This window comes from Melanerpes formicivorus, unplaced genomic scaffold (assembly GCF_026170545.1).
Source record: "Melanerpes formicivorus ecotype bairdi unplaced genomic scaffold, bMelFor1.0.p_v2 SCAF_7, whole genome shotgun sequence".
Classification (NCBI taxonomy): domain Eukaryota; kingdom Metazoa; phylum Chordata; class Aves; order Piciformes; family Picidae; genus Melanerpes; species Melanerpes formicivorus.
In genome coordinates this window covers 3,489,930-3,507,462 of record NW_027142359.1, presented here as the reverse complement: position 1 = coordinate 3,507,462, position 17,533 = coordinate 3,489,930, and the positions used below count along the sequence as shown (strand labels likewise).

General features: G+C 44.8%; 1 protein-coding gene across 14 annotated transcripts in view; it reads left to right on the top strand.

Annotated features, from left to right (window-relative positions):
* Positions 1 to 17,533, top strand: part of DAB1 (DAB adaptor protein 1) — a 539,237-nt gene that overhangs the window by 459,934 nt on the left and 61,770 nt on the right. For all 14 annotated transcript variants that reach the window (XM_068140690.1, XM_068140688.1, XM_068140689.1 and 11 more), the window contains 2 exons: positions 2,737 to 2,876; positions 5,687 to 5,785. In XM_068140690.1, coding sequence (XP_067996791.1) covers positions 2,737 to 2,876; positions 5,687 to 5,785 — 239 coding nt within the window. The remainder of the gene's footprint in view (positions 1 to 2,736; positions 2,877 to 5,686; positions 5,786 to 17,533) is intronic.

Here is a 17,533-nt window from a genome sequence, read left to right as displayed (position 1 = left end):
AAGTAAAAACAAATCAAGGGAAACAGTTGGGCGGCCGCTGAATTATCACAGCATCAGTTAGGAGCTGCCTCGTTTTTAAGGGGCTATAAATGAGGCATTAAAACATTGCTCTGAGCTGATTCTTTTTATGGAAAGAAGCAGTATTTGTGTGCTGAGACGAACCCAAAGATCTCAATATGCTTAAAATAGCTTGCTTTTTTTTAACATGGATTTAACATCCATTAGTTCACAGCATAGGCTGTGCTGGATTCTGGGGGCAAGAGAAGCAAATTAGTATCTTCATTTGGAATTACTCTTTATTGGTCATAAATGCTTCTGGGTGTTCTTGTCATGATATTGTAAACATTTCAGTTCCATAGGTTTGAATTTGGTTTAGCCATCAGCTTGGTGGGTGTGCAACACTGCTGGGAAAGGTGCTTTTTAACAGCATAACAAAACAGCTTTTTATCCCAAAGCTTCCTTATTTCTGTATATCAAAATCCAGCTTCACAGCTGCTTAAATCTGACCTTTGGGTCAACGTTCTCAAATATAGGTGGCTCAGGCTAGATTCTTACCTGTGGCTCATTTGTAGCAGCCCCCAGCTCTGTTCATTTCTTACACTGTCTGGAAGGGTAGGGCAAAATCTGTGACTAGAGCTCCTGGGAGTTAATAGTATAAACATTAGCAATCTCAGGTTGTGTTTAGGCAAGTTTTCTGGTGGAATCTGTTGGGTCCAAGAAACTTCATCTCCTTTAAGATGTCCTTTTTTTGCTCACTGCCTTGTGCCTTGGATGTTGTTTGTTTGGTTACTTCTTCAGTTGCGATTATTTACAGCTCACTGCTGCTTTTTTTTGAGATCCTAGCAAGAAATTCCACAGACAGCTGCAAAATATATCTTTAATCAATTTGCAGAAGACTAATTCCCTAACTAACATATTTCTTCCAGCTAAGACACACTATAAATTCATCTGCAGATAGTTGGCGGGGGGGGGAAACCTCTTCCTGACAAAGATGTTCCTTTCATGGTATCGTTGTCATGTGGTTCAGGCCAGACTGAGCTTTGAAACTTATCTACATTGACCTTATCACTACTGAGCTACCTTACTCTCTGATTGCTTTTGTCATTAAGAAACATCTTAGGATTTTTTTTTTTTTAAGCTTCTTAGGGTGAGCCTGTGAGAGGTGACTTTTTAGTTAGGTTGTTCCTCTGTGTGTGTCTCTAAGCAGAAAGATCAGAGCAAGGAGACCGCATTTCTCAGGGAGGGGGCTTTGGAGCAGCAACGTTCCAGAGGCTAATAATAGTAAGGATAATAACCCATCATTCACATGTTAATAGTGTAAATATTGCTGATATGGGTAGCATGGACTCTCAGCAAGGTTGCTGATGATACAAATTGGGGGCGGGGATGGTGTAGGTGGGGATGGAGGTGGCCCATTGCCCCTCAGGCTGTATGGCCATCCAGTGAGATCTGGACAGGCTGCAGTGCTGCGTGAAAGTGAACCTCACCAAGTTCAGTAAAGACAAGTGCAGAGGCCTGCATGTGGGGAGGAATAACACCAGGCACCAGTACAGACTAGGGGTTCATCCTGCTACAAAGCAGCTCCATGGAGAAAGACCTTGGAGTCCTAGTGGACAGCAAGTCCTCCATGGGACAGCAATGTGCCCTTGTGGCCAAGAGGGCCAACAGGATCATTAGGAGCATGAAGAAAAGTGTGTCCAGCAGGTCTAGGGAGGTCCTCCTGCCCCTCTACTCTGCCCTGCTGACACCGCCCCTGCAATACTGTGTCCAGTTTTGGGCTCCCCAATTCAAGAGAGACAGGGATCTGCTGGAGAGAGTCCAATGGAGAGCTATGAAGATAATTCTGGGACTTGAACATCTCTGTTATGAAAAGAGACTGAGAGCCCTGGGGCTGTTTAGTCTGGAGAGGAGAAGGCTGAGAGGGGTGGGTGCTAAGGTGAAGGTGCCAGACTTTTTGGTGGTGACCCATGACAGGACAAGGAACAGCAGGTACAACCTTAGAACACAGGAGGTTCCACCTCAATATGAGCAGATGCTTCTTTATGGTGAGGGTGCCCAGAGAGGTTGTGAAATCTCCTTCTCTGGAGACTTTCCAAACTCACCTGGATGCATTTGTGCGTGACCTGCCCTAGGTGATCCTGCTCCAGCAGGGGGTGTTGAGCCTGATGATCTCTGGAGGTCCCTTCCAACCCCCACCATCCTGTGATTCTGTGATAAGCTGGTGTAGGAGAAAATAGCAGCATGTTTTGATTAGAGTTTTGTCTGCAAAATGAAGAATTCTCCAGTGTACTGGGATTAAAACAAGCCATGCAGATGAGAAGTTTTCCGATCCACGAGGTCTGATTCAGGCTTATCTCTTATTCCTGTAAACCTCATTTGTGTGCAAATTTCGTGCAGGAGATTTCGTACGGCGCCAATTCCACTGCGACTTCATTTCAGGCAGCAAGGCCAAAAGGTTTTATTGAACTGGTACTTTTCTTCTAATTGTATTGAAATGTTTGCATGTTTAGGTGTTTAGGTGGGAGTTAGATCTAATTTGCCACTTAATTGTGACTATTTGTTCTGTGGGTATTTCCTTTGCCACTGACGCAGATTTCCTTGTTTCCTTTTCTCTCTTTTCAGGTCAGGGTTGCAGCGAAGCCACTTGAATAGCCCCTTAATTGTGACTGTTTTTTCTGTGGTATTTCCTTTGCCCCTGATGCAGGTTTCCTTGTTTCCTTTTCTCTTTTTCTTCAGGTCAGGATCGCAGCGAAGCCACTTTAATAAAGAGGTTTAAAGGTGACGGTGTCCGATACAAAGCCAAGCTGATTGGGATAGATGAGGTTTCTGCCGCACGAGGAGACAAGTTATGCCAAGACTCCATGATGAAGCTCAAGGTGCAGTGAAACTTTCAGTGTTTAGCATCAGGGAGTCAAGGGGGAGCAAATTTCAGCTTGGACTTCTACCTTTTTCTCCCTTTGTGAATCTCGCTCTGGTTAATGATGTATTGAAATCAACCAGTCTGACTTGAACTCCTGGCTGCTGTTGCTTACCCCAGTTTAATTCTCATACATTCTCTCTGAGTTTAGTAATTATTCATGATTGACACCACTGCAGTTTGTCCTCTAATTATAAACAACACCTCTGCAAATTGAATAATTTTATTATGCAGAAGGGGAGGTAAATGACTATGAAGAAGAAGAATGGTGTATTAAACATTTGAGGTGGCAGTGCTAATCAGCTACAGCCCAGCCTCTGACTGTTCACTCCTGCCAGGAGAGGCAGAAAGGGGTGAGCGACAGTGTGGAGTGTAGGTAGCCAGATATAGGGGGGGAAATGTTGTCTTCAGTGGGAGGAGAGTGTCTTGCACCTGAGATGGCAGCATTAATGGCAGGAGGCAGTGCAGGGAAAAGACAGGGCATGAGAAGATAAAGAGGGGTCCATAGAGTTTTGGGAAAGAACTGGAGCCGTGACAAGAGCAGACTGCAAGCTTAAAGAGAAGACAGAGCCTGAAAGCACCAGTGGTGTGTGGGAGGGTGGACTTACTGGAGTATGCTGGACTCTCTGGCTCAGTCTTACAACCCTCAAAGGGCATAAAAGTTGTCTATAGGAAGTGTCCTTTATGTGGCACAGGGAAATGTGGAAGAGCTGGAGTGGTTGATGAGGAAGAATTGGTTATGTTGTGTTTTTCTTGAGTGCAGTGTTAGCCATTAGCCTCCCACTGCACTGCAGGGTTACAAACTACATCTAAGAGTAAACCCTCTGCAAGTTTTTTCCCCTTTTTTCACCTTTCAGTCCTCTCCCAGCACTCTGCCAAGAGAGCTGATGAGTCTCCCATGACTTTTTTTTTTCAGGAGGAGAAATCACTAAACAGTAACTTGTATACTACCCACTTCAGGGTTCCAGTCTTGAGGAGCTGGGAGGGATGGGTGGTTAATCATGATGCCATCCGTCACATGGTTCAACAGTCTAGGAGCAAGATCTGGTAGATAATTTACAAACCAGTTCTGAACATATCATCATAAGCCAAAACTAACTTGTTCTAGAAGGTGCACTGTTGATTTTTCACACAGGCCATGATATCCCTGTCTGGTTTCTTCATATACTGGGTGTATTTCCCATCATTTCATACTTCCTGAAAGCAACTGGGGAGAGTTGTGGCTATTTCACTGCACAAGCCTTTTTGTCTCTCTCTTCCCTGGACTAGCATTTCCACATCTCCCAGATACCTGCTTGCAAAGTGGCAGGATTGATCTGAGCAGAGTTGTTGTGCAATGGCTACAGCTACTGAGGGAAGGGAGCATTAGAAATTCATGTTTGTATGTGAGGCAGCGGAGTGTGAAGTTGTGGACTCTGGAAACCTAATGTCTAACAAGATGAGTTTTAAGGCCAGGGATGAAGTTTTGGGGTGATTTTGACAAATGACTCCATTTTTTGTCTTTCATTTTCATGTCTGTGTAGTGAGAGCAACCTCATCAAGTTCTTAAAGTGTTATGGTAGTGGTTGTTAAAATGTGGAAATTGCGGAGCACCAGGTAAAAGCTAAATTGTAAGAAGGACACAGAGCTGTTGGAGTGAGTCCAGAGGAGGCCACAAAGAAGATCCAAGGGCTGGAGCATCTCTGCTGTGAGGATAGGCTGAGGGAACTGGGGTTGTTCAGCCTGGAAAAGAGAAGACTCCAGGGGGATCCTAGAGCTGCCTTCCAATACCTGAAGGGATCTTACAGGAAGGCTACAGAGGGACTTTTCCCTGGGGGTGTCTAGAGACAGGACAAGGGGGAATGGGTTGAAGCTGAAGGAAGGTAGGGGTAGTCTGGATCTTAGGAAGGTCTTCAGCATGAGTGTAGTGGGATTCTGGAATAAGCTGCCAAGGGAGGTTGTGGTTGCCTCCTCCCTGGGAGTGTTGGAAGCCAGGTTGGATGAGGCCTTGAGTAGCTGAGTGTGGTTGAGAGGTGTCGCTGCCCATGGCAGGGAGGTTGGAGTAGATGATCTCTAGGTCCTTCCCAACCTAAGCCATTCTGTGATTCTATTTTCATTTATTTACTAGTGCAATTGATTACATTTGATCAAGTGTACAGTCTTATTGCTAGGGCAGGCTCCCAAGAAATGGAAATATAAGTTGATGTTGTAGATACACTGTGGGCAAATAATGCCTTAGATGAATTTCAGGAAGTTCCCTTACGAAATAAAAGCTTGAGGTTAGGAAAAAAATCTAAGCCTCAATAGCAGTTTTTTACAGCAGAGATATAGCTGAATGTTGGGAAAACTGTGTTTCTTCTAGAAGCAGCTCCATTTGCTTGTTGCAGATAAGTATGCCCATGAAGTAAGCTTAAGCTGTTGGCATTTTTTTCCTCTGCTGATTGTTGGGTTTTTTTCCCTGGGAAAAAAAAAATAAGAGAGAGAGAGAAAGAAAACAAAACAGCTTATAGCTGGGGAAAGTGTGCTAGAAATGACCTTCAGCTTCCATGAAAACAAATTTCATGGAGGATTAGCTAGTGCAGGGCTTGGAAGCTGGAATGCATTTGAAATGCTGTCTGAGTAGCGTAAAGAGATGTGGTACCTTGAAAAAAAGCGAGGAAGCTAGAAGTAAGAGGGGGACTGTTCCTGGAAAGCCCTTAAGTTTTCCTAGAAAAGTGGGGAATGGTCCACAAGCAGGTGTTTGTGTAGAAGAGTGATGGAGCCAGCCCAAACTGTTCTTTGTTTCAACAGGGAATCGTTGCTGCGGCTCGTTCGAAAGGAGAGCATAAACAAAAGATCTTCTTAACAGTTTCCTTTGGGGGAATCAAAATCTTTGATGAAAAGACAGGGGTAAGTAAAATGATCATGTAATGGCACAAAGCTGAACCTTGCCATGAATGTTTCTCTAAAAGCATTTCCTTGGCTGGGCAGTGATATCTCACCAGCTCAAGCACTACATGAAGCATCTGAGAAGCTCGATAAAGGGTTGTCAGACATCAGAGCAAGCCATTGGGTGACTGAGGTGTAGAGTGTAGCATGGGGATGTAGCTGGTTGTAAAGCCTTGTCCTGGATGATCCTGCAGAACCACCTGGGTACACAAGATGCTCCTTATATGAATAAACACTCACAGCTCCAAGCCCAGAAAGTGGCAAGGGGGTATTTGTTTTCCTTCTGCCAGATAAAGAATTGCTTTTTGGAAATACCAACCCACTGTTTGCAGAAGGTTTTAGCAGTGCAGACTGGTGTCTGTGTCCATATGGGCTTTCTCTTCCAGCCTGGATGAGAAAGCACAATTGCACCCATCCTCTGGGTGCTGCTGAAGCACTCTTGGCAGTACAGGTGGAATGAGTGCTGCCGTTCTAATAACAGGGGATTAGGATTAGAAAATAAAATTGCCTGAGGTTGGACCCCTTGTGTCATGGGAGGCTGAAACAAGCTGGAACAGGGACCTGTGAACAGCCCTGGGAGAGGGAAGCTTTTTCACTATGGTGCCTGAACTAGGAAGAGAAAAAGAAGCTGGGAGAGCTCCTGGGAGTGGAACATGCTTAGCTAGGGTTGCCCTGAAGATGCCCATGGGGAATGGTAAGAATTTTTGTGAGGTTCTTCCTTAATTCCACATGAATGCAGCTGTAGTCTCCATAGGGTGATATATTCCTTTGGACAGCAATGATGCTCTTCTGTGAGGTAGGCAGGAACCATAAGAATCAGAGTTTTTGTGTTGTTGATGGTAGCAAAAGTACATGTTGCATAGAATTGGAGGTAGAAGCTACTGGAAATGTTGAGGTTGCTGTTTGAGCCTGCCAGGCAGCACCTCAGAAGTTGCAGAAGACTTCCATGCATGTCTTTGCCACAGCAATATCGTGTTTGATTTTTCCCTAAATTGCTCTGAAAGCTAAAAAAAAAACCCCACCCAACAAACAAACAAAAAACAAACTAAGCAAAACATTATACTACTTAGACAGAAAGCAACAACACACAAACTGTTTTAATCCTAATTAAGGAGATTTTTACAGCATTTTAAGCTCTGCCTTGAATTTTAAAAAGCCCTTGATTTAATCTTTTGAAAGATTAACTATTTAACATGACGCCAGAAATAAAACCCTACTGATGATAGATGAAATTATCTTTGCCAGTTAATTTATATTATTAGAAAATCAATGTCATTGAGCTGACTGATACATAATACAAGCAGTTAGTAATGAAAAGCTCATTTGGAGTGTGTTGTGTACAGCACGTGTAAAGGATTCCTACCAAAGCAGTGGTTAAGAGAACATTGCTGGGGTTACAGCCTGTGCTCACAAGAAGGCAGGAAGTGTCAGGGTTAGGGCTGCCAGTGCAGTTGTGGTTGGGTCCTCTAATAAGCAGATATTAATTAGGGCAGTGCTTAACTGTGTGATGACATGCTTGTTATTGTGGCTGGAGAGTAGCAGCCCCAGTCAGCCTGCAGAGCAGAGTGTAAAACACTGAAGAGTGTGCTGAGATTGTCTTTTCTTTTTTGTCTGCAAAGTGCCCCGAGGCCACCGGTGCTTTCCTAAGAGTTAAGATGTTTTGGGGGGGGGGAATAAAGGAAAATCACAAAATCAAAGAAGGTTCGGAGTTGGAAGAGACCTCTGGAGATCGTTGAGTGCAACCCACCTGCCAGTGCAGGATCACCTAGAGCAGGCCACACAGGAACTCACCCAGATGGGGTATGAAAGTCTCCAGAGACAGACTCCACAACCTCCCTGGACAGCCTGTTCCAGTGCTCCATCACCCTCACCATACAGAAGCATCTCCTCATGTTGAGACAGAACTTCCTATATTCTGGCTTGCATCCGTTGCCTTTTGTCCTATCACTGGGCACCAGTGAAAAGACTGGCCCCATCTTCTTGACACCCATCCTTGAGGTACTTGTAAACATTGATCAGTTCATAGAATCATAGAATTGTTAGGGTTGGAAGGGACCTCAAGGATCATCCTACCATGGGCAGGGACACCTCACACTACATCAGGCTGCTCGCAGCCACATCCAGCCTGGCGTTCAAAACCTCCAGGGATGAGGCTTCTACCTCCTCCCTGGGCAACCTGTTCCAGATCCCCTCTGGGCCTTCTCTTCTCTTCCAATCTTGGTGATTCTGTGATTCTCCAGGCTAAACAGCCCCAGGTCTCTCAAATTTTCCTCATAAGAGAGATGTTCTAATTCCCTCAATCATCCCTGTAGCCCTTTGTTGGACTCTCTCCAGTAGTTCCCCATCTCTCTTGAACTGGGGCACAAGAGAGGCACTTGTCCTGTGGCACTTGTCTCTGAACATCCCACAAACATTGGATTTATTTTCTTAAAAGAAGGAGGGGAAAGGGGGATGTGTTCAGAAGCAAAGGTGTGGTTAAGCCAAACTACCTTTCCTGCAGTGTCTTTCACTCTCCTATCTGCAGCTTGGGAGGTGAAGACACAAGAACAAGTCTCCTTCATTTCATAATTTTGACACCCTCTGCTCTAAATCTGACATAACTGTGTCATCCTTAAAGTAACCCTGCCAGTCACTCACTGAAGCTTAGACTGAAAACTTTAAATCCACCTTCCAGATGTCTGCCCCTGAGCTGTGAGAGTGATGGACAGGAGTATTGAATTGTCCTTCTTGAAACAGAAACTGTGACAGAGGAGAGCTTTCCACATCAGGTTTTGTGTGATTTTTTTGAAGGCTGAATTGTGCTTTCTATACCAAGTTGTGAAGCAGAGGTGCGTGAACTCCTTTGCTGGTTCTTCACAGCCACTATCCCTTTGGCTTTTCCCCCACCTTAGGTATCTCCATGTCTCAAAGTTTCATGTCTTTGTCCTGCTCTTTTCATAGTGTCTCTCATCCAACCTACAGCTGTCATTTCATTCTTGTTTCTACTGATCATCACATACAATCTCAGCATCAGAAATGCACTTGGTAACACCAACAACAGCTGGTGGACAGAGCCCATCAGTGGGCTCTCTGAGCCTGCAGGAACAGTGCTGTACAAGAGACTAACGTTTAGGGACAGTGCACTGGGGCTCATCCATACAGTTTTGGCTCCTTGTGCTGTAATGCTAAGAGATGCCAGCTGTTGTAGTAGTAAATTGTAGCCTCTGTGTAATCTCGTCTTGATGTCTGCATGCTAAATCACCTCCAAAGAAAGCAGAATTACTCCTGTAATGTGGAGCCTCCCAGAAGGCAAAAGAAGGATAATTCAGTTAGGTGATGCAGGACACTGGTAATCCTGGTCAGAAGCAACAAAGGAAATCCCACACGCTGGCAAAACTAGGGGTGTGCAGTTGCCTAGCCTGGCTCTTTTGGTAGGAAGGAAGCAAAAGGGCTTGCTAAAAGGTTGTGTTTTGCTCACACAGATTGGCTGGTACCCATGTGACCCTTAAGAGTTTATAAAGTTTGGAGGCTGGTGTTTACATTAATGCAACAGAGAAGAAAAAAGGTGTTCTTAATAGGGAACAGCCTGAAAAATCAGAGAATCATAGAACTGTATTGGTTGGAAAAGACCTCTAGAATCATTGAGTCCAGCCATCAACCCAACACCACTGTGGCTATTCAACCGTGTCCGCAAGTGCCATGTCCACACATTTCTTGAACACCTCCAGGGATGGTGACTCCACCACCTCCCTGAGCAGCCTGTTCCAATCCCTGACCACTCTTGCAGGAAAGACATTTTTCCTAATCTCCACCCTAAACCTCCCCTGGCACAATTTCAGACCACTTCCTCTCCTACCTCTGATACTAAGGAGAAGAGACCAATCCCCACCTGAAAGACCTTGCATTTGCTTTCTCCTCTTTTAACAGCCCTCACATGGCTTTCTCCCTTAGTTGCATTTCCATGATTTTGGAATTCCCCAAAGGACATTGTGGGCCACAGTGCTCATTCATTGTTTGTTTGGAATGGTTAGTTACCTCTCCAGAGAGGTAGTTTTTATCACTGGCTCTTGCTATCATGTCTGCCATAGTGGCAGACTGGTGTGATAGAAAAGAGGAAAACTATTCTGAAGAAATACAGGCTCCTGTATCTTTGGTATCTTGTGGGCTACTATTGGATTTTCATTTATCACAATAAAAAATCAATTTGTAGCTCAAAACTAGCAAATTTTTTAAAATTGGCAGTGTCATAGCTGACATCATACAGATGATTTAGGGAAATTACTCCATAATTCATTATTGATGATGGGCTCCAGTTGAAAATTATAAGCAAGGCTTTCCCCCCTGTACTTTATAACTCTCCTCAATATGTTCCAGACCTAATATTCACCCCCTCCAAAAAAATATTGATTTTAATAATGCTGTTATTCCAGCTATCAGGAATTCTGCCCTTTGAGTAAATTTATCCATGAAAAGATCAGGTTGAAGGTGGAATATCATTTGGGAACAATTTGTCTCAGCAAGAAATCTGACTGGAAGGATTTGCTGTGAGTTTGTGATGTGGATGTGATACACTTTATAGGATCATAGAATCACTTCATTTGGAAAATACCCCTAAGGTCCTTGAGTCCAAACCCTGACCTAACAACACCATGGCCATTAATACATGTCCCCAGTGCCATGTCTACAGGTATTTTTAACACCTCCAAGGACAGTGACTCCACAGAATCAACTAGGTTGGAAAAGACCTCAGAGATCATCAAGTCCAACCTATTACCTAATACCTAACACTTCATGACAACTAAACCATGGCTCCAAGTGCCACATCCAAGTCTTTTATGAACACCTCCAGGCATAGTGACTCCACCACCTCCCTGGGCAGCACATTCCAATGGCCAATTACTCTTTCTGTGAAGAACTTTCTCCTCACCTTGAGCTTAAACTTCCCCTGATGCAGCTTGAGACTGTGTCCTCTTGTTCTTTCAGGAAGTTGTGGAGAGCACTAAGGTCTCCCCTGAGCCTTCACCTCCCTGAGCAGCCTGTTCCAAAGCCTGACTACTCATGTAGTAGAGAAATTGTTCCAAATATCCAACCTAAACCTCCCCTAGTGCAACTTGAGACTGTTTACTCTCATCCTATTGCATCAAATAATCTAAATAGGTCCCTTCAGACCACTTTTCAAATACTTGTCAATGTATTTGGAATGTGACAGAAGGAGCCCTGCTGAGCAGAGCTCACCTCTGCTGAGGTGCAAGCTTGTGCTTGGCGCATGCTGTTAGCATGGATTCCTCTTTCTGCTGGAGGAGTCTGCTCACATAGACAGGCCATCACAAATTACTCTGCTGTTTCATGTCCCAACATTCACTGAATCATTCAAAATTATATGTCATGTTCTCCTGTAGTATGCCAGAAATTGTCATTGTCATGGGCTTTGACCCTGTCTTTTCTCACAAAAGGATTGTTTTTTATCCCCACCTGGAGTACTGCATCCAGTTCTGGAGCTCCTGTTACAGGAAGGATCTGGAGGTGCTGGAAGGTGTCCAGAGAAGGGCCATGAGGATGAGCAGAGGGCTGGAGCTTTTCTCCAAGGGAGACAGACTGAGGGAGTTGTGGCTGTTCAGTCTGGAGAAGAGAAGGCTCCAAGGAGACCTTCTTGTGGCCTTCCAATATCTGAAGGGGGCTACAGGAAAGCTGGGGAGGGACTTTTTAGGGTGTCAGGGAGTCATAGGACTGGGGGGAATGGAAAAAATACTAGAAATGGGTAGATTCAGCTTGGATGTTAGGAAGAACTTCTTCCCCATGAGGGTGTTGAGACACTGGAACAGATTGCCCAAGAAGGTGGTGGAAGCCTCATCCCTGGAGGTTTTTCAGGCCAGGCTGGATGTGGCTGTGAGCAATCTGATGTAGTGTGAGGTGTCCCTGCCCATGGCAGGGGAGTTGGAATTGGATGATCCTTGATGTCCCTTCCAACCTTAACAATTCTATGGTTCTCTACCCTCATATGTTGGCCATCCATCCCACCTGCCTTCTGCAGAGTGTCTGCCGAATGTATACCTCACCTGAAGTTAGGATGAGAGGAAATGGGTTGAAGTTGTGCCAGGGGAGCTTTAGATTGGACATTAGGAAAAACTTCTTTACCGAGAGAGTTGTGAGGGCTTGGAACAGGCTGCCCAGGGAGGTGGTGGAGTCACCATCCCTGGAGGTGTTCAAGGAGCTGTAGCTATGGTACTTCAGGTCATGGTAGTTGGGCTGTGGTTGGGTTTGATTATCTTAAAGGTATCCAGCATTAGTGATTCTGTGATTCTAAGGTTATTGGTTGTTTTTTTAATGTAGCTACTGCAACTGTTACTAAACCCAGACTTCTTCTAACTAATGCCACTTCAGAGATGCCATGGATTAGATGGCAATAATTTTTGATCATTTGTTCTGTCATATTCCTCCTGCACCCTGCTGACATCTCAAGACATCATCTCTCAAACACAGTGTGGCACAAGCTGAAATGTGGTTTTCATTAGTAGACTTCCATGAGAGTTCTTTTGTGTTTTCAGAAGCAAACCCACAAATGATCGTGTTGTGCTGTTTAATGGTCTCCTCTTGCTGGGTGGAACTTAGTGGTGAATGTGTTCCTTGGAAAGCAGCAAACCCCATAACTCTCAATATAGCAAGATATGCAGAATTTTTAAAGGACCTTCATTGTTCATTAGCTATTTATGAGTATTATTTTGTTAATCACACACATCAGGCTATCTCCCTGTGATAGCTTAGTAATGCTTCATTAGATGTGCATGACTAATATGGTCTCCATAAAGAGGCTGTAATTGTCTCATTGTTTATTTATGTAACAATAAATCTTTGTTTACTGAGGGTTACTGTCCCAAAAATGTATTTAAAAGTAATAATTAGATTCTGTAAAATACTTGGGGAAATATTTTCCGAGGACAGGCTGAGGGAGCCTAGGGAAGAGAAGGCTCCAGGGAGGCCTTAGAGCTGCCTTCTAGTATTTGAAGGGAGCTACAAGAAGGCTGCAGAGGAACTGTTTACAAAGGCCTGCAGGGATAGAATGAGGGGCAATGGTTTGAAATTAGAGAGCAGATTTAAATTGGATGTTAGGAACAAGTTCTGCACCATGGGGGTGGTGGAACACTGGAACAGGCTGCCCAGGGAGGTAGTTGAGGCCCCACATCTTGAGATATTCAAGGTGAGGCTCAACAGAGCTCTGGGCAACCTGGTCTAGTGGAGGATGTCCCTGCTCAACTGCAGAGGGGGTTGGACTAGTTGACCTCTGGAGGTCTCTTCCAACCCAAACCATCCTATGATTCTGTGATTTTTTGCTACATCAGTACTAAGGCATACATTAGAACTCCTGTTCTTTCTAATTGCCCCGGGTGATCCTGTCTGGGGATTGGACTCAATCTCTAGAGAACCCTTCCAACCCCTAACATTCTGTGATATCATACAAAGACATGATTGTACCTTTCTACACTGGCTACAGAGCTCATGATTGTGCTTCTGCTTTAAATCTTGATGGTGTCCAAATAACTAATACCCATAGCAGGTGATGATAATCCTGCTGGTCTCAGATTGTTCTCTTCTAGTCAGATAATGTTGTGGCACTGATACGATCCAGCCACAGGTTTAGATACCTACATCTTACCCATCTTCCTGACCTTTTAAGCTCTCCTGACTGTGCTCAGATTTTTCCAAGTTGTTGCTAAGGCCTCTATAAAGCATTTTCCAGATGGTTCTTAGAGTTTATCAGGTTTTGCTGGATTTGCTGCTCTTCTCTGTTTGGATGTAAGGGGTGATGTTAATTCTGCTGATAGATTGCTAACAGGACAGCTGAACTTGGCTGAAAGAAAATTCTAGCAAGACTAAAATTGTCACTGTTGGCAGAAGATGCCTCATTTAAAATCTACCAGAGGTACTTCTTGACTTTGCTGGAAAGCTGTTGATTCTGGCATCTTTGACCAGAAATGGAGGTACAGTTATGGATCCGCGGTTCTTCCTTGAAGCACATGTGCTGGAGCAGATGAAATGTCAAACTGTCAAGTCTCTATCACTGAGCATCTCTGAATATTCAGAAATAGAAATAAAAGCAGGAATTAATTTGCTCTGCTCTCTGCTCTCTCTGCAGTGAGCGGGGGGTGGTGGTGGTGGTGATGTGATCAGTTCACTGAATTTCTGTGTTTGCCTGTGCATGGCATTGGCAAAGAGATTGGGAATTGCCCCTGCCTGGGTGCTCCTTCCAGCTCCAGGCCAGAAGCTCCCAGAGCTGGGTCTTGTCCTGTTCATGTCTGTGAAATAGCAAAGTTCCTCCTCATGGCTGATCTCAGGTGGAGCACTTTGTTAGCATCCTTAATTTATTAGCTGATTTTGAATGAAATCCTTCTTCCTGGCCACCCTGACTCTCATCTCTGGATTTTATCCCTGTGTTTCTAATTTCTCTTTCTCTCTGCTGCAGTTTTCATCTGGGCTTTCCCAAGCACGCTCTGTCCTTGATCCCTTTTTCTCCCTGCTGTGCTTTTGATCAGACTTTCTTCATTTGCAAATATAAATTTGATACTGTGTCAAACCAAATGATGCCAGCCCTGTCTCCTCCTGTTCAAATCTCAAGCTGTCTCTCCTTACATGTTTAGCCAACAGTTCAAGCTGAACGTGGCTAAACCAGGCTTTTTAATCCTGACTCCCAAAGGTGCTTTCTCTGACCTCCTTTTCAGAGTGGTGAGGAAAATATCAGCATCATCTATTATTCAGCTCTGGAAATCCAGCAGCCTTTTGCACTCGGTGTTGTTTTTGATTCTCACATGCAGGGTAGCTTCAATTCTTGCAGGCTCTTCTTCACTGCTCTGAAATAGGGCATTTATTGTCAAAGCACAGTTTAAACCACAGCCCTGCCTCTCTTCATCTTGTGTCTCAATAGTTTTCCTTTTCCTTGTCCTTGACAAACATGACTGTTATTTTTGAGAGCCATCGTGACTGCCAAGATTGCTGCCTCAGCTTATTCTTCCAGTCGTGTCACACTTTGCATTCCTACACCGAATGTGCCTTCTCTGTTTTATCAGCCCATTACCTGACTGCTTTGCCCAGGCTCTTCATGACTCTTCATCCACTTTTAAGGAGTCATTCCACAGTACCACCTTTCATCATTCAGTTACTCAGTTTTCAAATATGTGACTCCGAGACTCTTCCCATCCTGCCCATCAGATTTTGGAGGAATCCTTTGCACATATTCATGTAGAACCCCCTGGCCAGTCCTGGGGGCCTAACCACAAGAAAGATATGGACCTGATGGAGTGGGTCCAGAGGAAGGCCACCAAGATGATGGAAGGACTGGAACACCTCTCCAATGGGGACAACCTGAGGGAGTTAGGGTTGTTCAGCCTGGAGAGGAGAAGGCTCAGCAGAGACCTTAGAGCATCCATCTAGTATCTGAAGGGGTCCTACAGGAAAGCTGGGGAGGGACTGTTTAGAAGGGCTTGTAGTGATGGGATGAGGACCAATGGTTTGAAACTGGAGCAGAGGAGATTTAGGTTGGACGTTAGAAGGAAGTTCTTCATAATGAGAATGGTGAAATACTGGAGCAGGCTGCCCAGGAGTGTGGTTGAGACCTCATCCCTGGAGATGATTCAAGATCAGATTGATGTGGCCTTGAGCAGCCTGATCTAGTTGGAGATGTCCCTGCTGCCTGCAGGGGAGTTGGACAAGATGGCCTTTGAGAGTCCCTTCCAACCCAGTGCAATCTGTGAGTTTGTGATTTTCTCTTCAAATCCTTCCTTAAAACACTCCCATGCTACAAACCTGTTAAACTCAATGGTGCTGGGACTGCTGATAGCTTGTGGTGGCAGCCTGTCACACAGGTCTGTGCTGCCTTTTGCAGTCACCCTCTTGGCATTTGCCTGGGATGAGGACAGCCCATCTAGTGCCTTGTAGAGCCAACTCATGAAATCATTTCTCTGGCCATCTGTCATTTCCATTGTTGCCTTGGAGGGGCTTGGGAGTTGGTTGCCCAGGTCATATCAAACCATGCCTTCTACCATGTCAGCCTGGTATTCCAGGGGTGAGCCACCCATTGTGTACTGATCCACGGGAAAAGGATAGAAGAGCAATGGAGGGCATCTGCCAGGACAGTAAATGAAGGACTTCTCCATGAGGAGGAGCTACTGCAGTTTTGCATCTCAGAGATGTTCCAAGGGGCATCTGGCCCTTAGCTTTCCATGTTTGGAATCTTTGGGATTCAGGGTTGTTTTTTTAAATAAGAAATACCTGTTTATAGGAACTTTGTGTAAAAGCTGTTGGGTCTTACACCATGCCAAGGATTTCTTAGGACTGCCCTGATAAAAATATGATGTGGTAGCAACAAAGAGCAGCCTGAAAAGCAGCCTAGTCTGTATCTGCATTTGAAAATGGTAGCAGCTAGAGCCTTTCTTATGTGTTAAGAGGAATTGTGTGTGTTGTCCACAGCTTCCCCTGAAAGATGCCTCTGGCCAGCTGGGAGTCTTGCTCTGCTGCTTGACAATTTCTCATCTTTGTACTTGTAAATATGAATAGTGCAACATGGCATTTACAGTGCTACCTGCAGTAAATGTATCTAGTTAGAATATGGCCAAGCAGGAGACTTAAACCCCCTGTGTATTACTCTTATAAGGTATACACAACCTTCTCCTACTTCAGAAGGGAAATGATAACACATTTCATAAATAACATGTGACAGTTAGCAAAATGTAAATGTCAGAAGAACCTGCTTCCATAATTGCATCCCTTATTGACTATTGTAATTCATTTCTAACTGGCCTTCCAAACCATGCCCTGGACAGTTTGGATGATTCAGAGTGCTCCACAGGGATTTTTAAATAGCAGAGATACATTTCAGAGCTGCCCAGTTTGCTGTCTGAAGATTGTAAAAGCCTTGTGTACTATCATAGAATGGGCTGGGTTGGGAGGGACCTCCAAAGGTCAGGAGAAGAGAAGGCTCCAAGGAGACCTTCTTGTGGCCTTCCAGTATCTGAAGGGGGCCTACAGGAAAGCTGGGGAGGGACTTTTTAGGGTGTCAGAGAGTGATAGGACTGGGGGGGATGGAAAAAGACTAGAAAACTAAGTTAATTCTACTCTATTCTAAATGGGTAGATTCAGATTGGATGTCAAGGAGTTCTTCCCCATGAGGGTGGTGAGACATTGGCACAGGTTGCCCAGGGAGGTGGTGGAAGCATCATCCCTGGAGGTTTTTCAGGCCAGGCTGGATGGCTGTGAGCAACCTGCTGTAGTGTGAGGTGCCCCTGCCCATGGCAGGGGGGTTGGTACTGGATGATCCTTGAGGTCCCTTCCAACCCTGACAATTCTGTGATTCTATAATTAGGCTATGGAAGCCACGTTGTAGTGCAATGTGAATTTTACCTAACAGAAGAGCACTCAAACCACAGCTTGAGGTGGGAGAGTTGCTTGCAAGTACTGATATGTTTAAGCCAGGTTATTAATATATTAATAAGAAAAATGGTGGGAAAAAAACATAGAAAAAAGTAGTTCAGGCCTGTTTTCAGCACATACAGAATAAGGGTGGCTAGATTTCAAACTGCTCAGGAAAGGATTTAGCAGGACAAATGCTGACATTGTAGTAGCACAGGACACAGATGCACTGAAACCTCCCTGGAGAGCAGCGGGGGACACAGAAAGTTAGGTCCCCCTTTTCAATGTGCTGTTCCTTCCTCTTGGCGGTGGCTGGGGAGCATTATGCCCTAG